General features: G+C 40.8%; 1 protein-coding gene across 5 annotated transcripts in view; it reads left to right on the forward strand.

Moving 5' to 3' along the window:
* Positions 1-25503, forward strand: part of ADAMTSL3 (ADAMTS like 3) — a 387010-nt gene that overhangs the window by 101962 nt on the left and 259545 nt on the right. For all 5 annotated transcript variants that reach the window (XM_069558966.1, XM_069558965.1, XM_069558968.1 and 2 more), the window contains exon 4: positions 18391-18518. In XM_069558966.1, coding sequence (XP_069415067.1) covers positions 18391-18518 — 128 coding nt within the window. The remainder of the gene's footprint in view (positions 1-18390; positions 18519-25503) is intronic.

Genomic DNA, 25503 nt, shown 5'->3' on the forward strand with positions numbered 1-25503 from the left:
TTGAAGGCTTTGAATATGGTTTGAGGTATGTTGAAATTAAGAGCTTCTTACGATGATTCTGCGGTTCTTAATGTAGGGCAAGAAAGTATATAATCTTCATGAACCTGCTTTAAAATGGTGAGAAGTGTTATACATATGCAGGGTATTATTTTGTTCCAGTGTGGGGAGTGAAAGTAAGCATTTTGCATTGTTAAGACTTAGCTGAAGGTTGAGGGCATTAATGATGCTTACTTGTTAAGTTTGTTTAGAATTTTTTTTCACTTTAACCAACATAAGTCATTATCAGAGTAAAGCATCTGGGTCATATGGACATGCATCCTTCTTGAATGGGTTTCTAATTCTTGCCGCTGTTGACTTTTGGGTCAGACAATTCTTTGCTGGGAGCAGGGGAGATGGCGCTGTCCTGTACAGTGGAGGGTGTTTAGCAGCATCCCCGGACTTTGTCCATTAGATGCTAGTCAAAACATTCTTGTTCTAGTTGCAACAACCAAAAACGTCTCCATTGCCAAATGCCCCAGAGGACAAAACTAATCAATTAAGAAGTATCCTTCTGATACCAACCGATATTGACCAGGGTTCTTGGCCTTCCCCAATCAATAGAAATTGACTAGAAACCAGAAAAGAAATTCAAGCAAGAATTTGTTGGGGCTCCTGTAGCTGTAGGAAATAGCAAAAACAATTAACGTGTTCACTTGCTCCCTCCCCAGAAAGCTGGTTCCTTTTATGCGGTGAGGGTAGGGGTATGTCCACCGTTGGGCTGGAGGGGTGGCTTAGGAGGTCTGCCCACCCCTTAGGTGATGCTGTGTGCAGGGGGCATGCTCAATACCCTGCTTTTGCTCGAAGATCTTCAGAAACGGCAGTAGGGGTTTTTTGGTCTTGTTGCATCTTGTGGTCCTTAATTTTCCACAGCTGTGCATACACCCAGTTATTTTTAATCTGTTATAGTTTCTTTGCATTTTGTTACTTGAAGAGACGTTCGCTCAGGTACAAGCACTGCAGCACTGCCGCAAAAGGGTCATAGGTCCCAGCCTGTCTCATTTCTAGAATATATGTTGAGATGTTTGAGGCTGGAAGCCTTGGACTGTGTGCCTTGTTCACGCAGCCTCTAGATGCCCTGAGGCAGTTTCCATAAGTATTGCTCACAGGAATGCCAGCCTCCAATGAAGGCTTCTTGGCAAGCATTCATTAGGGAGATCCTGAATTGCCTTGGGTTTTGAAGCCACAGTGGAATGACTTCTTTGAATGCAGGTTGGATTTATTTGTTTATCAGAATAATTAACACTAAGATTATATTTTGTTATTTTAAACTCCAACTGTATAGAAAACTACAAATCACCCTATATTCCATTTTCTAGAAATAACTTGACTTTTAACATCTTCTTTATCCTTTCTAGAATAAATAATAATGCTCATACTTTGTAAATAGCATTTCTAGACATTTTCAAACACATGTGTAAATAGGAGTTTGAATAGGATAAATAAATCTACATAATTCTATAACAGTGCCATCACATGATGTATGCCATTTTATATAAATTTTTTATGTTTAAAGATTTTTTTAATTTTAATTTTTACTTTATTTTACTTTACAATACTGTATTGGTTTTGCCATACATTGACATGAATCCAAAATTTTGTGAATTTAATAGATGATAAGGAAATGTGAAATTGAAGGATTTGCCAAACTTGGGATGAAAGTTCCTTCACAGAATAATAATAAGTTATTTCCTCAAAGATATCTCTTAGAATATGACAAAAGACTATGAAAAACATTGGTAGGGTGGATTATTATGTTTTAAAATTTCATGTTTAATTTTTAGTCAATATTACTTGACTTCTTGCAAGTCTCCTCCACTCGCTTTCCAATTTTTATTGTATATATACTAATGTCAATCCTAAAGGGAATCAACCCTGAATATTCATTGGAAGGATTGATGCTAAAGCTGAAGCTTCAACACTTTGGCCACCTGATGCAAAGAGCTAACTCACTGGAAAAGACCCTGATGCTGGGAAAGATTGAGGACAAGAGGAGAAGGGGATGACAGAGGATGAGATGTTTGGATGGCATCACTGACTCAATGGACTTGAGTTTGAGCAAACTCAAGGAGGTAGTGAGGGACAGAGAGGCCTGGTGTGCTGTGGTTCTTGGGGTCACAAAGAATCGGACACAATTGGGCAACTGAATAAAAACAACAATACTAACATATATATAAGGTTGCATCTGCTACTCCCAAACTTCCAGTCCTTCCCTCCTCCACATCTCCCCCATGGCAACCCTGAGTCTGTTCTCTATGTCTGTGAGTCTGTTTCTGTTCCATAGATGGGTTCATTTGTGCCACAGTTTGGATTCCATATGTAAGTGATACCATATGTTATTTGTCTTTCTTTTCCTGACTTCACCTAGTATGTTAATCTCTAGTTGTGTCTGTGTTGCTGCAGATGGCATTATTTCAATCGTTTTTGTGGCCAAGTAATATTCCATGGCATATACGTACCACATCTTCTTTATCCTTTCATCTGTCGATGGACACCTAGGTTGTTTCTATGTTTTGGCTGTTGTGAAGAGTGCTGCTATGAACATATGGGGGCATGTATCTTTTTGAATTATAGTTTTGTCCGAGTATATGCCTGGGAGTAGGATTGCTGGATCATATGGTAATTCTACATTTAGCAAAGCATATATTCTTGATTCATCAAAGTCAAGTATTAATTAGCCCTTTTATCCTCTTCCTAGGAAATACAAGGGTCTTAGGATACTTTAATGTTATTTATCAAGCTTCTGATTCATATGACATTGTTATCAGATATGTTAATGCCATAGAGATATTTTAAATGCCATAAGCCACAATAATTGCCATTTTATATAGTTGCTCTTTATTTATAATGACCCACATTCTTCTTTACCATTTTAATTTTTGCTATACATTTCTTTCCATATCTCCAAGTTTCCTTTATCCTAAAAACACCTTTAAAAATATATCTATTTATGTCTGCATTGGGTCTTAGTTGCGGCACGTGGGATCTTTGTTGCGGGCTTCTCGGTAGTTGAGGCTGGCAGGCTCAGTAGTTGCAGCACAAGGGCTTAGTGGCCCCTCAGCATGTGGGATCTCAGTTCCTCCACCAGGGATCAAACCTGCATCCCCAGCTTGAAAGGTGGAATCTTAACTGCCAAGGAAGTCCTCTAAACACACCTTTTCATATTTCCTTCAGGACTGATCTGCCAGTGGTGAATTCTCTCTGTTTTTGTTTGCCTGAAAATGTCTTGATTTCATTTATGGAGGATAGTTTTGCTTTTCTAGTTGTTCTCTGTGGATAGCTGGTCACCTAGCCCGCCATTTCTCTCCATCAGGCTTTTATATTCGGCTTGCTTTTGCTCTCTGTTCAGTCTTACCTGTTGTTGTGCCGTATGTGCTTCGGGATGACTTCCCAAAATATTATCTATTTCTTCCCCTTCCAGAATCTTTTTTTAAGAATTTGATTTCTATTTATTTGTTTTTAACACCGAAAACATTTTGTATTAGGATATAGCCAATTAACAATATTGTGACAGTTTCAGGTGAACAGCAAAGGGACTCAGCCATACATAGACATGTATCCACTCTCCCCCAGCTTACCAAAGTATTGTCAATAATATCTATCAAATCTTTCTTCCTATAAAGTAGCTTTGTATTTAGGAATTTCTTTTTAACCAAAAAATACAGTCAAAACTAAACCAAACCCTATTGTATGGGGTCACTTATATTTATGTCTCTTGCTACAGTTGGAGGCTATGATTGTTTTCTGACTTGTGTAGTAGCCAGGAACATTGCACTCATGGCAAAAATAGCCTAGATGTTCCCATCCTTAGCATGGGATTGTGTAGGGGTGCTGTGGAGAGGTGGTCTGTGTAATTCCTGGTGTGGGCTCTCTGGGGACCATGATGTCCTGTGTTATTGATAGCACAGGTGAATTCCAGAATATGATATGTCTGTACTTTGGGAATTTTTATTTGAGGTTCTTAAATACACTAATACATTATATTAGTGAAGTACTCCAGGGACAAAGTCCAGGGATTTAAGGAGAGTAGAGTTTAGACATTAAGCACCATGGAATAACTTCTTAAACTCTACTTTTTGAACTTGAGCACATTGCTGGACTCTGTCTCCAATGAAGACAACAAAGCATTCTTCTTTTGTTTTAAGCTGTGCTCAGTTATGTCCGACTCTTTGAAGTCCCATGACTGTGGCCCACCAGACTCCTCTATCAACGAGATTTTCCAGGCAAGAATACTGGAGTGGGTTGCCATTTCCATCTCCAAGGGGATATTCCTGACAGGGGATCGAACCTGTGTCTCCTGTGTCTTCTGCGTTGGCAGGCGGATTCTTTACCACTAGCGCCACCTGAGAAGCCCATTTTTAAGTTATTTGTGTGTGTATTTTTTACTCACTAAAACATGTTCTGTAGCAAGACTGAAGAATCTGAAATCAGTTACAAACACACATGTCAACTGATTACCTTCACACCGACAGTCATTCATTACTGGCAAACTCCCAGTTGCAACCCTGGGGACAAGGCAAATAGTGTGAATCCTTGTAGTGGCTGAATGGGGACAAATTAAAGGGCACATGCCCCTTACAAACTCTGTGGCCATGCTTTGTTTGAATTATTACCATGTTGGGATGTGAGTCCTGTACTGATTTTCTCTTTCCTTTTCCTGAGAAGTCAGAAATGTAGATTTTTATGTGAAATCTCCATATTTTTAAACATTATAAATAATTCCTTTTTTTGGTGGTAAGCTACACAATTATGGTTAGATGAATCCGACCCACAGGCCAGATTCCTCCTGGGACCCCAATTTGCTCTCTTTATCTTAGCTGTAATCTAGGTACTGCTTGAATGCAGTACCTAAGGCCACTGAGCATCTCACCTCAGGGATGGCATTGACGATGCTTTTGAAGCTGAATGAGATGAGCGTCTCCCACAAGTCATTTCATCTGGAAGCCCAAGAGTCATCCTAGGGTCTTCTTTCTCCCTGCATCTGGTCAACTACCAGGTCCCGCTGGTTCTAGCTCTTCATGTCTATAAGCACAGATCTTAAAGTTTTCCTGGACTTCCCTGATGGTCCAGTGGTTAAGAATCTGCCTGCCAATGCAGGAGACACAGGTTTGATCCCCTTCACTGTTCTAGCCCCCTAAAACTTCATGTCTGAAAGAATAGATCTTAAAAGTATTCCTGGACTTCCCTGATGGTCCAGTGGTTAAGAATCCACCTGCCAATGCAGGGGACATGGGTTCGATTCTTGGTCTAGGAAGATTTCAGGTGCAGTGGTGCAGCTAAACCCGTGTGCCACAAGTACTGGAGCTCATGTTCCCTGGAGCCTGTGCTCTACAACAAGAGAAAAGCCTGCACACCAAAATGAAGGGCAATGCCTTCTCTCTGCAGCTAGAGAAAGCCCACACGCAGCAGTGAAGACCCAGTGGAGCCAAAAATAATTAAATTAATTAAGTTAAGAAAAAAGTTTTTCTCACATAGAAAAAAAATTATAACTATGTATGGTTATGATGTTAACTAGACTTATTATGGTGATCATTTCTCAATGAGTGCAAATAGCAAATCATTGGAAAGATTGAAGGCAGGACGAGAAGGGGATGACAGAGGATGAGATGGTTGGATGGCATCACCAACTCAATGGACACGAGTTTGGGTAAACTCCGGGAGTTGGTGATGGACAAGGAGGCCTGGCGTGTTGCGGTTCATGGGGTCACAAAGAGTCAGACACGACTGAGTGATTGAACTGATGTTATACTATGCTAAATTTGAAGCTCCAATACTTGGTCTGCCTAATACAAAGAGCTGACTCATTGGAAAAGACCCTGGTGCTGAGAAAGATTGAAGGCAAAAAGGAGATGGGGCGGCAGAGGATGAGATGGTTAGATGGCATCACTGACTCAATGAACTTGAACTTAAGCAAGCTGCAGCAAGCAAGTGGAGGACAGGGAAGCCTGGCATGCTGCAGTCCATGGGATCACAAAGAGTCAGACACAACTGAGCAACTGAACAATGACAACAATGTTGTACATCTGAAACTAACGTAATGTAACGTTAACACGTCAATTCTGTCTCAATGAAAAACTCCGAATGAACAACAAAGCCCCTCACGTCTATGCCCTCCTCTTTCAGACACTGGCAGTGTCTAGCCTGGGCTCTTGTTTCCTGTCTGCTCTTATGAAGTGGCCCTTCCAGCTCTGCACTTAAGTGAGGCTCTCCTCCTTCAGTCCTTCCCCACACTCCTGCCAGAGTAATTTTTCCAAAATACAATTTACCGAAGTCACTCCTCTGCTTAAAAATATTCCAGTGAGTCAATAAATTACTGGGCTGGAAAGCTTCCCGTGGTCCTCCAGATCCACTCTTCACTGCTCCCCACCCTGTGCTGCATACCCCGCCCACCCCGGCAGGCTGACCTGTGCGGACTGCATCAGTAGTCTCCCCAGGCCCTCTGGCTCCCGGTTGGGTTTGGCCAGTAGTGAGCACTGCAGAGGAGTGGCTGGAGGGAGGAGAGAAGTGTGTTTGTTTGCCCAGCTCTCACTTTATGAGGTTGCTGTGGGCTGTAATTCTTTTTTTTTTTTTTTTCCGAGATTTTTTTTTGTATGATGAGGACCATTTTTAAAGCCTTTATTGAATTTGTGACAGTATTGCTTCTGTTTTATGTTTTGGTTTTTGGGCCGTGAGGCATGTGGTATCTTAGTTCCCTCACCAGGAACTGAACCTGCATCCCCCTGCACGGGAAGGTGAAGTCTCAATCAGTGGACTGCCAGGGAAGTCCTTTGTAATTCTTGAGCAAAGGCCTTAGTTTCTATCCACCAGCCCCTTTACATGTAGCCCCTGCCTGCCTTTACCCCGTCTTGCAAGCACGGCCCAGGCAGATAATGTGGACTGTCTTACCGGGTACTGTACCAGCCCTGAGGTTTCCCTGTACCTTGTCTCATCTGAGTAGAGTGTGTTTAAGCTTTTCTTTTATTGATTGGAGTACAGCTGATATATAATGTTGTGTTAATTTATGCTGTATGCAAAGTGTGTTTTTAAAATGCTCCTCAAGGGACTTCCCTGGTGGTCCACTGGCTAAAACTCCATGTTGCCGATGCAGGGGACCCGGGTTTAATCCCTGGTCATGCAGGAGACACGGGTTCGATCCTTGGGTCAGGAAGATCCCTTGGAGAAGGGAATGGCAACCTGCTCTAGTAGTCTTGCCTGGGAAATCCCATGGACAGAGGATCCTGGCAGGCTACAGTCTATGGGGTCACAAAGAGCTGGACACAGCTTAGCAACTAAACAACAAAACAACAGGGAACTAGATCCTACATGCTGCAACTAAGACCAGGCAGCCAAATAAATCAGTTTTAAAAATAAAATATGTATAAAAAATAAATCGCTCCTCAAATTATCCCCATCTGAATCTGCCCTCTTTCCCACTGGGACCTAACATGCTGGACTAAGTTGCTGTATATGAAAGGCCTGCCTCACTCTCAGAATTCTGGAAGGGTTTAGTTAGTTTTCCTTCATCCTGACACAGAGAAGCTGTGGTTGCCATAATTTGGGACCTCTTCATAGCATTTGTTGGAGATTTTTTTCTTTTACTAGAATAATTGTTGTTGTTCAGTCGCTCAGTCGTGTCCTACTCTTTGTGACCCCATGGACTACAGCATGCCAGGCTTCTGTGTCCTTCACTGTCTCAAGAGTTTGCTCAAACTCATGTCCATTGAGTCAGTGATGCCATCCAACCTTCTCATCCTCTGTCGCCCACTTCTCCTCTTGCCCTCCATCTCTCCCAACATCAGGGTCTTTTCCACTGAGTCAGGTCTTCGCATCAGTGGCCAATGTATTGGAGCTTCAGCTTCAGCATAGTTCCTTCCAAGGAATATTCAGGGTTGATTTCCTTTAGGATTGACTGGAACAATAGGCTGCATCAACCTCTATACCAGGAAGTTGAGAGTGATGGTAACTGGAGTACATAACCAGGTCGGTCTATGCCTGGCTAACTAGGGAAGGAGACTCAGTGAGGTGAGGAATTCTAGACTTGGGGCCAGCCTCCTAGGTAGTGATAGGATGGCAGGAAAAATCAAGAAGCAAGAGGCTTGCTCAGAAGCTCTCCCAAACTATACTGACCTCAGCTTTAGGGAAAGAGGGCTGGTTGGTCCTAGATCTTCACTCACTGGTCACCTGCAAATAGAGCTGCTCCAAGAGGAGTGTCTTGGTGTTTTTTTGGGGGGGGGGTTGCAAAAGTAAGCAGGACTTGATGAATGTGTTTGGGCAATCATGGGAAATATGGTGTGCTTGGAATATGGGATGTGGTATGAGTCTGATCTGCAGGAACTAGAGCTGAAGGATGAGACAGAGCAGGTCATGGAGAGTCTGGAGGTACAGAACAGGTGTCCCGAGGGATCAGTGAAGGGTTTTCAGTTTTCAGAAGGTAGGTGGGCTTCCCTAGTGGTGCAGTGGTAAAGAATCCACCTACCAATGCAGGAGACATCAGTTCGATCCCTGAATTGGGAAGATCCCTTGGAGAAGGAGATGGAAACCCATTCCAGTATTCTTTCCTGGGAAATCCCATGGACAGAGGAGCCTGGAGAGCTAGTCTATGGGGCAGTAAAGAGTTGGACACAACTTGGCAACTGAAGAACAATGACAAAATAATAGGTAACACATTGGTTAGGAAAGTGAAAGTGGAAGTGAAGTTGCTCAGTTGTGCCCAACTCTTTGCGACCACATGGACTGTAGCCTACCAGGCTCCTCCATCCATGGGATTTTCCAGGCAAGAGTACTGGAGTGGGGTGCCATTTGGTTAGGAAAGGGGTCACTGACCACTGGAGTGGAGCAGTGCAGCGTAGAATGAATCGAGAAGACAGAGGCGTATGCCTAGCATACAGCTTTCAATATGTTGGTATTTTAGGTATTCTAGCTGAACTGAATTATTGAATCACTGTGACAGCTTGAGTGACATTTACCCTAAATTCATATTAAGAAATTGTTGTTAAAGATCTTAAGGTAGTATTGACCTGGAAAACTGTATTTACTGTTAACAAAAATCTGAGCCGTTTGTCATCTCCTAAAATAACCTTTGTGGTAACACTGGAATGAACATTTACTTGATGTCTGGGCACTTGTATCCCAGTGGAACCTATTTTATTTTGAGTTGTTTTTAATATGGAGTTGTTAATGTAGCATTTGCAATAAGCGACCTTATATGTGAAATCTGTGTTTAATTACTAACGTTTTTGTAAGACTAGTTGAACTGTACTATTCATTATAAGTCACAGATTTAAGAACTTGTCAGGGAAATGTTTTATGATTTGATTTATGCATGGGGATGCAAGGGAGGCAAGAAGTCCTCAAGCCTTTATGAGATTGTAAGCACACTTATTCCTACAATATTCTTGGCTTTAACTGGTCCTATTATATAATGAGTAAACAATATACTTTTTAAAAATTTTCTTCCAGAATATTCCCTAGGTAAAACTTTAGTTAGGAAAATAGGATTTCCTAAAAGATCTTGAAGCTTGATAGTTTTAACCAAACAGCACAACATGTTGCAACTCTGGATGTTTTCACAGGTTGCCCTTTAGTGTTTTTATTCCCCCTTAAGAAAAATAACTTTTATTGGGTGTTTTATTGCATAAGGTATACATGTTCATTATATAAAACTGGAAGATATAAATAAGCAAAAGGAAGAAAATAGAAAGTGTTGTAATTCCATTATAATTAGAAAATAGATTTGAGTCAAAAATAAGAACACACTTGCAATCCCACTACATCGGAGAAGTTGATGGGGACATTCGAGGGTTAGCCCAGTGCTCCCAGCAGAATTAGTGTATTCCCTGGAGAAGGAAATGGCAACCCACTGCAGTATTCTTGCCTGGGGAATTCCATGGACAGAGGCCCTGGCAGGTTACATTCCATGGGGCTGCAAAGACTCAGACACGACTGAGTGACTGAACAACGAACTGGAAAGTAACCAAGGTGGAAACTGTTTCCGTTTCAGCATCTACTTGCTCTGGTCCCTTGTGTCTATGGCTCTCAGTGACTGAGGGCTGATTCTGATCTCACCTGCTACTCACTGTCTTGAGGACCTGATCCTCATCCTCACTGAACCTTGAACATTGCAAGCCCTTTGTATATGTGTGTATGACAGAATTAACAAATGCATCTTGGCTGTGAACATTAGTCAAGAATATTCCTAAGAAATGCTACAAATGAACTTTAAAACAAAAAGAGACTCACAGACTTAGAGAACAAACTTATGGTTGCTGGGGGAAGGAATGGGGGGAAAGGATCGTTAGGGCGTTTGGGATGGACATGTACACACTGCTGTATTTAAAATGGATAACCAGCAAGGACCTACTCTATAGCACAGGGAACTCTGCTTAGTGTTATGTGGCAGCCTGGATGGGAGGGGAGTTCAGGGGAGAACGGATACATGTATCTGTATCGCTGAGTCCCTTTGCTGTCCACCTTAAACTATCACAACCTTGTTAACCAGCTATACTCCAGTACAAAATAAAAAGTTAAAGAAGGCAGGCTTTCCTCATGGAATAATGTAGATAAAATCAAATATTTTGGAAAAATGTAAGTGGAGCTCTGCTTGCAACATTTTGTTGTTGTTCAGTTGCTAAGTTGTGTCTGACTCCTTGTGACCCCGTGGACTGCAGCACACCAGGATTCCCTGTCCTTCACTATCTCCTGCAGTTTGCTCAGATTCATGTCCATCAAGTCAGTGATGCCATCTAACCATCTCACCCTCTTCTTTTGCTTTCAATTTTTCCCAGCATCAGGACCTTTTCCAGTGAGTCAGTTCTTCAGAATCAGGTGGCCGAAGTATTGGAGCTTCAGCTTAAGCATCAGTCCTTCCAATGAATATTCAGGGTTGATTTCCTTTAGGTTGGCTGGTCTGATCTTCTTGCAGTCCAAGGGATTCTCAAGTGTCTTCTCCAGCACCACAATTTGAAAGCATCAATTCTCCGACACTCAGTCTTTTTTATGGTCCAACTCTCACATCCGTACAGGACTACTAGAAAAACCATAGCTTTGACTATATGGATCTTTGTCTGCAAAGTGATGTCTCTGTTTTTTTAATAGGCTTACAACATAGAGAGGGGGAGGAAAGCAAGAAGACTTCATTGAGATATGGAAGGAATGTTGTGGTCAAGTGAATCGCAACAGCAGATCTGTTTGATCCAAGACGTGAAATGCCAACTGGGAGTGGTGATAAGTTGCTGCTTCTTTTGATTGGATTCCTGGTCCAGAAGGGCAGGCAAGGAGCATCTGGGAATAGAAGCAGGCTTCATGTGGGTCAGGCAGGAAGGAGTTCTGCGCAGGCTCCCCCACATTTTGAGCATATGGTTCTGGAAGCTGCAGGTGTACATCTATAAAATGAGGATTGGTAATATCCACCTCAGGGGTTTGTTGAGAATGTTAGAAGCAATATAGGAAAGGTATTGGCAAGGATGGGCCTCCCTGGTGACTCAGTGGTAAAGAATCCACATGCCAATGTGGGAGACATGGGTTCAGTCCCTGACCTGGGAAGATCCCCTGGAAAAGAAAATGGCAACCCACCCTAGTATTCTTGCCTGGAGAGTCCCATGGACAGAGGAGCCTGTTGGGCTACAGTCCATGGGGTTGCAAAAAGGTGGACACAACTTAGCAATTAAAATGGCAACACCAACTATGACAAGGATGCTCACTCTCTACAAACATGGTAGCTGCTTTGTGCAGGACCAGATTCTTCAGCTTTTTCTTTGTGCACATTTCAGAGTCTGGCCCAGAACAGGGTCACTGAGTGACATGATGTTGGTTGACTCAGACTTAGGGGTAAAGTCTAGGGATAGGGTTCATGTGTGGATATGAGGGTTGGTCCATAAAGAAGGCTGAATGCCAAAGAATTGATGTTGCAGATTCTGTTGCTGGAGAAGAAGACTCTTGAGAGACCCTTGAACTGCAAGAAGATCAGACCAGCCAACCTAAAGGAAATCAACCCTGAATATTCATTGGAAGGACTGATGCTGAAGCTGAAACTCCAGTACTTTGGCTACCTGATGCGAAGAGCTGACTCATTTGAAAAGACCCTGATGCTGGGAAAGATTGTAGGCAAGAGGAGAAGAGGGTGGCAGAGGATGAGATGGTTAGCATATGGCATCATTGACTCAATGGACATGAACTTGACCAAGCTCTGGGAGACAGTGAAGGACAGGGAAGCCTGGCATGCTGCATTCCATGGGGTCTCAAAGAGTCAGACACGACTTAGTGACTGAACAACAACAACAACAACAACAAAGGATTCAGATAACAACTTACCTTATAAAATGTTAATAACAAGGAATTTAATTAATCACTTAATCATTTTTCAGACAGCTCATGGGGATGTCTGAGAAGAAGGAATGTGGAATAGTGGTACCCAACTTACAAACAGAAGTTGCCTCTTCAGGGTGACCCTCAGGTCAAATAATATCAGTCAAACATACTTTACTGTCACTAGATTTCAGAGCTGGAGCTGACCAAAGTGAGGCTGCTAAATACCTCTTCTCTCAGGAGACTCACCACCAACGTGCAGCCCAAGAATACAGACCCCACCCCAGCATCTCTGATACAGTTCCTCCTGATGGCTGGCTTTTTCCCTCCCCACCAGTCTTCCTGCCTCCTAATGCTTGATGATGGTGATTGGTTTTTGTTTCATATTTTTATTGTAATGTTAAACTGTGTTCACAGATTCCAAGTTTGATTAGTTGGCTGCTTACTTGGCATTAGGGTCTGCTTACTATTGTAAAAAAGCAGAAATCTTCATGTGGAATTCTGTAAGATGAGGGAGCTGTGTCTAGCATGTGTATCAGAGACTTGGGTGGAGCATGGAAACTGCAAAGCTGAGAGAAGTGACTTGTCAAAGGGGTGACAGGATCAGGGTTCAAACAGATATCAGCAGGCTGGTATTCTGGGCCAAAACCAACAAAAGGAAATTCAGTAGCCATTAATGTTAAGTCTTGCCTAAGTTAAGATGGGAGAGAGCTGGCTCTCCTGTCATTGTTTGGAGAAAAAAAGACATTATTTTGAAGAACAATAGCTAGCTTATACTTATTGAGACATTCTGGCTTCCCTGGTGGTTCAGAGAGTAAAGAATCTGTCTCCAATGCAGGAGACCCAAGTTCAATCCCTGGGTCCAGAAGATCCCCTGGAAAAGGGAATGGCTACCCACTCCACTATTATTGCCTGGAGAATCCCATGGACAGAGGAGCCTGGCAGGCTACAGTCCTTGGGGTCACAAAGAATAGGACACAACTGAGTGACATTGAGTGAGAGAGAGATTGAGACAGTCACTTATTACCTTTACTGAGATGCTGTGTGATACAGTCTATTTAGATGATATTTTATTTAAATACTGTTGGAGTAAAGTTATTTCTATTTTTCGATGAGTTTTAGAAAGGCTAAGAAGGCTATGACTCAACCAGAGTCATACAACTTTTAACCATTATGCAATACTGCCTCCATAATGAGATCCAAGAAATGATGTGACTGGAAAAGGTAAGAAGAAAGGGGAAAGAAAGGCAGGGAGGGATGGAGGAAGGAAGGGAGGAAGGGAAAGGGAGGGAATAAAGGGATATGGAAACTTAGATTTCATCAAAAGAAACCTGGAGAATAGGGACACTGTGTGGTCTGTATTGTTCTCAGATAGCAATGTTATACTCTGGATGCTACATTTTATTTTTTTAAACTTAAATTTATTTATTTTAATTGGAGGCTAATTACTTTACAATATTGTATTCTGCCACACATCAACATGAATCTGCCACGGGCGTACACGTGTTCCCCATCCTGAACCCCCTCCCATCTCCCTCCCCGTACCATCCCTCTGGCGCAGAGAGGAAACATTCCCGAGACAGCTGGGACAATTGAGGGTACCAGCTGGTTTGAGAAATCTCAAGAAGAGCTCTTCTGTAGCAGAGGATGGAGACTCACCATCCACTGCTTTTGAAGGCTGAAAGTTCCAGGGAAGCAAGTTCTCTTTCACTATAAGGAAGAATACACACAAATATAAATGTTCAGAAATGACCCTGTGGCACTTTGTTCAGCTCCAAAAGAGGTTTTATTTTTCTAAATGTTTGTGTTATCATCATTATCATCATGCTGTTGGCATCAAATGGAAGAGATGAAAAGTGGGTATAAAATGGGATGTCATTGCTACTCCTAGGAAAAGTAGATGAGATGGGTAGGAAGATTGGCTGGTAGGAAATAGCAGTGGCATTTCAAAGGAGAATCTGACTGTCTTCATGGCCAGAGAGGAGACAAACTCGAGGACCCCTTTGAGATGTCATTTTTCTGTTTTCTTAGGGGGAAAAAAAAATGTCTTATTGATTCAATCAGAGAGACCACAAGACCTGCCTTTATAACTTGCCTATTTTAGTTATTTTAGAATCAAGATACTTTTTTTGGTAAGTGTAGGTGGAGAAGTTATGGAAAGAAACTCTAAACTGAACAGATGGGACAGTGGGAATAAAAACAAATTAAAACAATATTGCAGTGAACTCTTGACTTTCACTTTAAAATATATATGATGATGTTTTTCAGCTTTTCACATTCAACCTATCAGTATATCAAGTGACAAAATGAAAAATCAATTTCAGCTGTGTATATTTTAAATGTTTACCTAAAATGATTTGAACTCACCGACCTAAAAGCCCAGATGAATGTATTAAACTGCTTATTGTATTTTTTATGAATTAAAACTTTATTTTATATTACATTATAGACAGGACACAGTTTTGTGTGGTGACATTTGGTGCAGAAAATTGAACTGAACAGTGGTCTAATTAGAACAGTAAATAATATGGGTTTAATTAGCCCTTATCCCTGATGACAGACTTGATCAGTTGCCAGATATTTATTCTTTCCTTTCACTTGACTTTTGCTGAAATATTGCCTCTAGTAGGGCTGCTTACTGTGCTATAAATAGGTGACTTGGTAAGGAGCCAGGAAACCGACTGACTGGTGAGACGTGGGTAAAAATTATTGGAAAACCTCCTCCTTGCTAGGAGTCATTATTTCTTCATTTCACATTTGAAGGTCCTTTCTGCAGATCCTGCTCTTAATTTTTTATTTATTTTTTTGGTTGGATGAGGTAACTTGGCCTAAAGGCTTAAGGAAATCTGTGTAATATCTAGTGGAGTCTCTTGCTACAGTTTATTAGATGTCAGGGTTTCCTGCATAAACTCTCCTGGTCTCTAACATAGGACTCACCTATGAAGTCCTGTCTGATTTCAGCTTTTCTGTATGTCAACAGGATGTGGTTTTGTTTGTTTGCTTGCTTGTTTTCGATTAAAATATTAAAGTGTTGGCTTTACAAAAGAACTTTACAAAATGCAGAGACACAAATAAAAAAGAAGTAAAATTGCTCAGCATCCTTTCGCTTAGAGGTAGTGGCTGCTAACATTTTAATTAATGTCTGACTCTTTTCTCTGGGCACTCCTCCCATAAAAGATCTGACACAAACATGACAAAACATTCAATTTGATGAAGCCAGGTGGTACTAGAATGGGTGTTTGTTTTCTCCAAACTTCTATGGATGTTCAATGATTGCCTTTAACCTCCAATTTTTAAAAAGAAATGTCAAATCCATAGAAGTTTGGAGAAAACTAGCATCCATTCTAGTACCACCTGGCTTCATCAAATTGAATGTTTTGTCATGTTTGTGTCACATCTTTTATGGGGGGAGGGAAGAAAATAAAATGTTCCTTTGGCACTCCTTTTTCGGCACTCCAACAGCCTTCACTCCTCGTCCTGCTCCCTCCATCCTTAGAGGCATCTTGGTGGTTTTCTTCCAGCCCATATGCTTGTGCTTTTATTGCTGCATTTTCGTGTGGATATTCACATTTGTTGGTGGTGTTTAGTCACTAAATCATGTCTGACTCTTTGCAACTGCATGGACTGTAGCCTGCCAGGCTCTGTCTATGGGCTTTGCCAGGCAAGACTGTTGGAGTGAGTTGCCATTTCCTACTCCAGGGGATATTTCTAAGCCAGGGATCGAACCTGCATCTCTCATGTCTCCTGGATTCGCAGGCGAATTCTTTACCACTGAGCCACCTAGGAAACCTGGATATTCACATACTTATCCCTTTATCTATAGGTGAGATAGAAAATACTATGTGTGTTTCCATTTTAATGTAATTAAATCTGTTAGTCTTTTCCTTTAGGATTTCTTCCTTGGTTGATATATCTAGGACAATCTTTGTTACATCAAGTCTGTGTGACTTTTAGTCTATAACTTTTTACTATTTTATGGTTTCCACATTTAAAATATTGATTTCTGGAATATATCTGAATTAATCTTGGTGTATCTTGTGAAGAAGTTATCTATGGTTTTCTTTTAAACTGTTCATCACACTGGCTTGTGGTTCTAGACTATGTTCTTATACTTGGGTCTGTTTCTGGGCTTTTAAAGAAAACTTAATAGATATGAATGCTTATTGCTATGCCAGTTCTATACTCTTTTAATTGAGGCAATTTCCTTCTAATTTCCCATCTTTTACAGTTTTTTCTTGGCTCTTGTAGACATTTACTCCACTGGTTGAACTTTAGAATCATTTGTTAAGATCCAGAAAACCTCCTTTTGGGATTTTGATTGGAGTTGTTATAAATTTATAGATGAATTTGGAGGGAATTAACATTTTGCAGTATTGACTCCAGCTATTTAGGATTATGGTATGTTTCTCCATTTCTTTGACTCTGCTTTAGTCCTCTCTGTAAAGTTTTGTGATTTTATTTAAGTAATACACATCATTTCTTTTCATTTCTATGTGTATGTATGCTCAGTCACTCAGTTGTATCTGACTCTTTGCAACTCCATGGGCTGTAGCCCACCTGGTGCCCATATCCATGGGATTTCCCAGGCAAGAATACTGGAGTGGGTTGCCGTTTCCTTCTCCAGGGTATCTTCCTGACTGAAGGATTGAACCCATGTCTCTTACATCTCCTGCACTGGCAGATGGATTGTTTACCATTGAGCCTATATCCATCTATATATTTAAAAAATTTTAAACTCTCCCAGTTCTCTTTTCTCTAATGTATCTTGATATAAGGGCTTCCCTGGTGGCTCAGATAGTAAAGAATCTGCCTGAAATGCAGAAGACCTGGGTTCGATCCCTGGGTCAGAGAGATTTCCTAGAGGAGGAAATGGCAATTCATTCCAGTATTCTTGCCTGGAGAATCCCATGGACAGAGGAGCCTGGTGGGCTACAGTCCATGGAGCTGTAAAGAGTCGGACATGACTGAATAACTAATACAAACACACACACACACACACACACACACAATTGATATAAATCAATGGTGGCAAGTCCAGAATACAAATTAAACCAACTGTATTCATAATTGAACTTTCTCTATTTTCTTGGACCCTGAAGCTTTATCTATTTTGTCTTCTTGGGGTGGACCCTCTCTCAGGGGGTTCCACAAATCCCCATGCACAAAGGTTTCCTTGAAGTTTGTCAGTCTATATGACAGACAGAGGTGAGAATGCCTTAGGTACAAGCTGCTGCTGCTGCTGCCGCTGCTGCCGCTGCTGCTAAGTCGCTTCAGTCGTGTCCGACTCTGTGCAACCCATAGACGGCAGCCCACAGGCTCCCCCGTCCCTGGGATTCTCTAGGCAAGAACACTGGAGTGGGTTGCCATTTCCTTCTCCAACGCATGAAAGTGAAGTCACTCAGTCGTGTCCGACTCTTCAAGACCCCATGCACCGCAGCCTACCAAACTCCTCCATCCATGGGATTTTCCAGGCAAGAGTACTGGAGTGGGGTGCCATTGCCTTCTCCAAGGTACAAGCTAGGACCCTGCTATGTAAGCTATAAAAAATTAATAATAATAAATATTATTGTTAATATTTAGCCAATGTGTTTAAATGTTGAAATGATAAAATATCACACTTAAATCTGAGCTAGAAAGCCATCTGGATAAAACCCTCATAAATGGAAAGGTATTCATGTGCCTCTAGTTTCCATATAAAACTATCTTATGTGTGGGACTCCCCTGGTGGCCCAGTGGCTAAGACTTTGTGTTCCCAATGCAGTGAGCCCCAGTTCAATCCCCGGTCAGGGAACTAGATCCTGCATGCCACAACTAAGAGTCCACATGCCCCAGTAAAGATTGAAGATCCCGTGTACCAGCAATTAAGACCCAGTGCAGACAAACAAATAAATAAATATATTTTTTAAAACCCTAACTATTGTGTGTGTTTGATGTAACCATTCTGAAGCAAAGCACTTTCAGGCAACTTTAGTGTTTGTGAACAGCTTAGACTAAGAGTCTGGGAAAACTAGGAAAGCCTTTGGGATATCTCTAGCATTTTGTCTATAATTTATTGTGCTTTCCACTTTCCAGACCTCAAGAAACACTCGTTCAGATGAAGAGAAAGATAGCAACTGGGACGCTTGGGGAGACTGGAGTGACTGCTCGAGGACTTGTGGGGGAGGAGCCTCATATTCTCTGCGGAGATGTTTGACTGGCAGGTAAGTGGCAGCTTTATCTGCTCTTCTCCATGGGACGTCAGCCCCTTTGGATGGGCGGTGTTGGGAAGACAACTTGGCTTCATGGCTTTCGGAAGTACTGTGCTGGTGGTATAACAGCTGCAATGTCTAAATATTTAGTGGCTTCCCTGGTGGCTCAGATGGTAAAGAATCTGCCTGCAATGCAGGAGACCTGGGTTCGATCCCTGGGTCAGGAAAATGCCCTGGAATAGGAAATGGCAACCCACTCCAGTATTCCTGCCTGAGGAATTCCATGGACAGAGGAGCCTGGCGGGCTACCGTCTGTGGGGTCCCAAAGAGTTGGAAGTGACTGACACTTTCACTTTCAATAGGAAAAGAGTGGGGTTTATTTGTGTTTGTCTTTTACTTTTTAAAAGTGGTATGTACTTCCCCAATCACCAACAACTGAATATAAAAGCCAAACCCCATATATTAGAGCATTTTATATTTCCTTGGCATCATCCCTCATGCCCTGCCCCCATAAAAAATATATCCTGTGATAAATGCCAAGGCAATAATTAGAAAGAATAGAGGAGATGAGACTACTTAGCCTCAAAATTTTGATCAAGGTTCCATTTGAATCACTGGTATAAATGGTCCTTATTCAAATCAAGGATCAGTTCAACACCATAAATTCCACTTATCCACTGGCAAAAGAGATAAAGGCAAAATTAAAAAATAAAAATGGTATGTACTTGTATTTGTTAAAAAGAATAAGAGGAATATATTAAGGACCATGAATGGTCATTTTCATCTTGTTGTCATACAACCAAAATGCTTCCATGCTTATTACTGTATTCAAAAAGTGCTTTGATTTTGCCTAGAATATGATTTTTTCCAAGTGGTCTATCTCAGTGTGAATTTGTGTCTTTTCTCTCCTAAATGTGGTTGGCTGCTACTGGAAGGGCTTCAAGTTAGGAAGGGCAACTCTTCAGCTTTTTCTGCCTTCTCTGTACATACTCAGAAAAAGAGATTTTGGCAAGAGTAGAGGAGGAGGAGTAGAGTGCTGCCATGACTTTGTGTGTGTGTGTGTGCTCAGTTGCTTGGTCGTGTCTGACTCTTCGTGACCCCATGGACCGTAGCCTGCCAGGCTCCTCTGTCCATGGGATTTCCCAGGCAAGAATACTGGAATGGGTTGCCATTCCCCTCAGGGCATCTTCCCAGCCCAATTATTAACCCTCATCTCCTGCATTGGCAGAAAGATTCTTTACCACTGAGTCACCTGGGAAGCTCCCGCCATTAATTTAGGGAGCAGGTATTGATACTATCTTGTTAGGAGGTATTCAAAGCTACTTTTTATCTATTGTGAGCACTTTGATGGATTTCTCTGAGACATTATCTCCTCCTTCCGCCCCCCGCCACCCACCCACCCAATCCCTTGGGATTCTTTGCGTGCAGTTCACTTGAGATGTGGTATTCGCAATCCTCTAACTTGGTAATGCTGCTCTTTCCTATTCTAGGACACCTAGACATGTCCCAACCTCTCCCTATTTATATATACTCACCCTCTCAGCAGCTGTCTTGGTATGTTTGTTCCTAAGACAACTCACACTGACTGTCTTGCATGCAGTCCACATCTGGTTCATTGGAAACCCTCCTTGAACTTTGCTAAAGAAACTTCCCAGTTCTAGGAGCCAATATAGCAACACTTCTCTGCTTACACAGTCCACTGCAGCTGAGCTCTCAGCTCTTATGTATCTCAAGTGTGAATTAGATACCAACCAACTGCAAGAGACACCTATTGAACTCTTCAGCTGGCATTCCCAAAATTTCTTCCTCTTGACTGGGGGTTAGCAGATCGAAGCTCTTGTCTCTTCTTTTTCTGTTACAGCAGACTGAGGATTAGGCTCCCAGCATAGATTTCTCAAAGAAATCTTCAGAAATCCTTATACTACCCAAGTCTCCAGCTCCAAAATGTTTTTTATACCTTGGTATGGGCAAGGAGTTTAACAATTGTGAATTAAACTAACACAGAGGGACTTCCCTTGTGGTCTAGTGGTTGAGCCCACCTTGCAATGTGGGGGATGTGAGTTCAATCCCTGGTCAGGGAACTAAGATCCCACATGCCATGGAGCAACTAAGTCTGCGTGCCACAACTACTGGCTCTCTCTCCGGAAACCCAGTTCCACAGCTAGAGAGTCTGTGCATTGCAGCAAAAGATCCCACATGGCGCAATAAAGATCCTGCAGGCTGCGACTAAGACCCAACACAGCCAAATGAATAAGTTAAAAAAATAAACTAGCACAGCACTTACCCTGATGGTTCTTCTAATCTAGAGGGACAAACAATAGACAAGTATGTAATCAAATTATATGAAATTAACATTTTGTCAAGGGGGTAGATAATGCCAACACAGGGAAGTCCTCTGGACTGAGAGTCTTTCTTTGAGACCTGACTGCTTAGAGGAAGTGAATTATATGAGGGTGGAGGGTAATGGGCCATAAAATCCAGATACTGGAGCCAGCATATGAAAAGTTGCTGGAGCAGGAAATGAAAAGAGGCTTTTATTCCTGAAAAACAGTAGATAAGGGAGAAAGCAGAAAGGGCCAGTGTTGAAGAAAGAGGTGGATTAGTAGACTGTGGAAAAGAATCTCAGATTTTTGGATTTCAAATTCTAGGAAACTGTCCAAAAAGAAAAAGCATATTTGGAACTGATATAGGTTGTCAATATTTTATTTGGTCAAATAAAGGCAAAAATAAAAACAAACCAAAAATTCAACTATGGTCCACCAACACAGGCTTTTCAAGAAAGAATTACAATCAGAATTTTTGCATTTAAGCAAAAATAGACATAAAAAAGTAGACATAATCTTAGATTAAAAGATTTGCCTTTAAATGGAATTCATGTAGGTTTATAAAAATCTACTTTTTAGTCCTTATTTGTCTCACTTCACTTTGGACCATGCTTTGGATATAATAAAACTATCACAGATATTAGCAGTCTAATGATGGGTAATTTGGAACCAGAAGTGAAAGTTGCTCAGTCATGTCCAACTCTTTGCAACCCTATGGACTATAGAGTTCATGAAATTCTTCAGGCCAGAATACTGGAGTGGGTAGCCTTTCCCTTCTCTGGGGGATCTTTCCAACCTAGGGATCAAACCCAGGTCTCTGGCATTGCAGGTAGATTCTTAACCAGCTGAGCCACCAGGGGAGCCTGGGAATCAGAAACTGAGAAGTAAAAAATAATCATGGACTTAGAACTTGAGACTGCCAGATCCCTGAAGGCAGTGATATGCAGAAAATGACTTTGAGTCATATTTTTTATCCAGGCATTTACCAGTTTTTAAGCAGTAAGAGGCAGATAAGTCAAGCAGAAACCAGCTTCTAAGAGGCTGAGAAACTGACCAGATTTACTGGCAGTTTCATAGTCCTGCTGCTGCTGCTGCTGCTGCTGCTGCTGCTGCTGCGTCGCTTCAGTCATGTCCGACTCTGTGCGACCCCCTAGACAGCAGCCCACCAGGCTCCCCCGTCCCTGGGATTCTCCAGGCAAGAACACTGGAGTGGGTTGCCATTTCCTTCTCCTAGGACATAAAAATTGGAGTTCAAAGCTATGGTAAACACCTCACGTGATAGTTTGTATCCTTGAAGGGCTATACCCTAGGAGAAAGGGAAATCTAATCCTAAATAAACTAGATATTACAAAGACTGAAACCAAGTCTTAATTAATTCAACCCTAACTTGAATAATGAAATTTGTTGCTGTTTCAACTGCCCCCAAGAAGCTTAAAAAACATCCTAGAGGAAGATGACACCAACCAGAGAGTATACAAATTTTTATAGATTATGCCCATAATTCAATAAAACATTACCAGTCTTACCATGAGACAAGAACAAGAGGAAAATCAGATGATAGAAATAGGTACTAGAGTTAGAAATAGGTCCTAGGACCTGTGTATTAAAAAACAAAATCCTTGTAATAAATATTTACAAAAATAGATGGAAGGATATAGGATTTCACCAAAGAACTGGAATCCATAAAGTGGAATTATATGGGAATTTGAGAATAGAAGCAAATGATAACTAAAATCATAAACTAAATAGATGGACATAACAGCAGATTAGAAACAGCAGAAGAGAGTGTAGATTTGTAGAAATATCCAGGCTAAATTACACAGGGAAAATGAACGAACATAGAACAAGGATGAAAAGGTATGGATATAAGATGAAAAGGTCTAAATCATGTATAATTGGAGTCCTAAAAGGAAAAGTGAGATAGAGCATAGGATGCAAGCATTGTTTGAAGAGATGTGTGTGTGTGTGTGTGTGTGTGTGTGTGTGTGCGCGCACATGCTCAGTCATTCAGTCTTGTCTGACTCATTGTGACCCCATGACTCTGGACTGTAGGCTTCTCGGTCTATGGGATTTTCCAGGCAAGAATACTGGAGTTGCCATTTCCTCCTCCAGGGGATCTTCCTGACCCTGGGATTGAACCTGCATCTCCTGCAGGCTTCTCTTTTGTGTAAGTGAATAGCATATTCGTGTACCATCCTTTAATTCAGTATTATTCATATGTATATTGAAATTTCTGGCTTGTGTATAACCTCTATGAATTTTTAGCTATGATGTAGAGATGTTAACCTATTAATATGCTTTGTTCGTTATTTCACTAGGTAGTTATAAGAGGGAGAGAGTTCAATATATGTGCTTGGATGACCTTCTCTATTTAAAATCTTTCATTCTTTCATTTTGCTGAACTTTACCTCTGGTAATTTCAAAATTATACGTGCTTAGTTTCTCAGTCGTGGCTGATTCTTTGTGACACATTGGATTGTAGCCCACCAGGCTCCTCTGTCCATAGGATTTTTCAGGCAAGAATACTTGAGTGGGGTGCCATTTCATTCTCCAGGGGATCTTCCTGACCCAGAGATTCAACCCAAGTCTCTTGTGTCTCCTGCATTGCAGGCAAATTCTTTACTTGCTGAGCCATTTTGTTTTTATATTTCTGATGATTAAATTTAAGATGTTTCAAAATCATACTTTAACAGTTGCTTTATAACTATCAATGCCAATAATAAAATACCAGTCTCTTCTTATTTGTAAGTCAATGCATGTTCTCTGCTTTTCTTTTTCATTTCCACTCAGTGGGATTTTGTTATTATAACTTGGGATCTTACACTCAATTTATTGGCAGCATTTATCCCCTTTTTATCTTTTCTTTCATAATCATATTTCAAACCATCATCGAAACTTAATTGAGTTTGTGTACATATATTATTTCAGTGTTCATTGTCAGTACTTTCAGTTCTTCTTTCTGAATCATCACTTTGTTGGCAGGGATATGTTTTGAGTTGTGCTTCTGGAATTTTAATGCACATATGAATCACCTAGGGATCTTGTTAAAATATAAACTTTGATTCAGTAGGTCTGGAGTGGGGCCCAGGAGTTTTCATTTCTAATGAATTCCCAGGTGATGTCAATGCTGCTTGTCTGTGGACCACACTTCAAGCAGTAAGACTTTATAGCTTTCTTAATTTCAGGAAAAAGTTGTAGGTCTTATACTTTATGAATCCTTCTATATCTGAAAATGTTTTTCTCTTGACTTCACACATAAACAGTGAATGGCTTATTTGGGTATGCAATTCCTGAGACACAAATTTTCCCTCTTAAGCCTCAGAAGTTTTTTATCCACAAGTTTGGCATACAGTGTTGCTCATAGACCTCTCAGGCTGGCTTTTTTTGGGGGGCTCTTCTTTGGTAGATAACGTATTTATTCTGCCTTGCTGCCTATGGAAGGCTTTTTCTCTCAAGAGTTTTACAATGTTGTTTCTATATATTAGTCTCTTTTATTTTTTCTTGGCACATGGTGGCCATTTTTATTGTACAGATTTAGATCCTTTTTCATTATAGGAAAAATTTTCTTCTATTATATCATTTACTGCTGGTTTTTGCCTTTTTGTTCTGTCCTCTTTTTCATGAATGCTAGTTATTTCTGTTCATCTACTTTTACTCCAGCCACTTTCATCTATTTATTTTCCTGTGTGTTTGAGAATGATTTTCAAGATCCTTGCCACTGGCATTTTTTTCTAATTTATTTTCTAATGATGTTTGAAAATACTGCTATGCTGTATTCGTTACCTTACTTCTTTCCTTCATTTTAAACCTGGTCCTTCTTTGTGTATCTATTGTCTTAATCATCTACATCTTGTCATGTATTCTTTTGTGTCTCTTTTAGTGTGATATATGGCTAATTCTTACTTATTCTTCATGGTCATCTTCATCTAGGAAATCTATCTTGACGTCTGAGTCTAACTTTGATGTTCCTCTCTTATGCTTCTCATTATTGGCAGGTAAGACTCCTTTTAGGGAAGGGACATTGACTTTACCACTCTAAGGTCTAACATCTAACATGTGATTAGGACACAAACATTGTTACTTGAGTGGGTAAACGGTGAATGTGTGCTCACCTATCACTTCACATCTTTTGTCAATGCTCTTCTTTCTGCCTGAAACATCTTTTTTCTCCTTTTGGTTGTTAACACATAGTTGACCTTGGAAACTCCTTTGAATCTCCATTTCTTCCTTAAAGCATTTGTTGGCAGTTTCTACCATTTTCTAGGTTAGATGCAGTACTTCTGTGCTTCTATAGGATCTTGTGAATATAGTTTTATCAGAGGGTTTATTTTATTGTGTTTTAAAAAATTTGTAAAATAATTGAAACAAAATTTTAGGTGGTATAGATGTATTTTTCCCCTTTGTGCTGTGTCCCACATTACCACTGGTATGTAGTGGAAATTTAGTATATTTTATTCCATTAATGAATAGATGAATGAATTAATAAATCCCAGACTGATTTTAAACAGCCTTCTTGACTATAGTATGGCTCTAGGGGATAGGTAAGAATGGGTAATTTTGTGAAGAATATTGAAAACTATGTTAGAGATTTTACAATTTTAACCAAAAGGTATTTTTAAGTTTTAATTTTTATTTATAATTTTTAAAAAGTTGTATATGTATGTATTATGCAG

The sequence above is a fragment of the Ovis canadensis genome, chromosome 18 (genome assembly GCF_042477335.2).
Source record: "Ovis canadensis isolate MfBH-ARS-UI-01 breed Bighorn chromosome 18, ARS-UI_OviCan_v2, whole genome shotgun sequence".
NCBI classification, from domain to species: domain Eukaryota; kingdom Metazoa; phylum Chordata; class Mammalia; order Artiodactyla; family Bovidae; genus Ovis; species Ovis canadensis.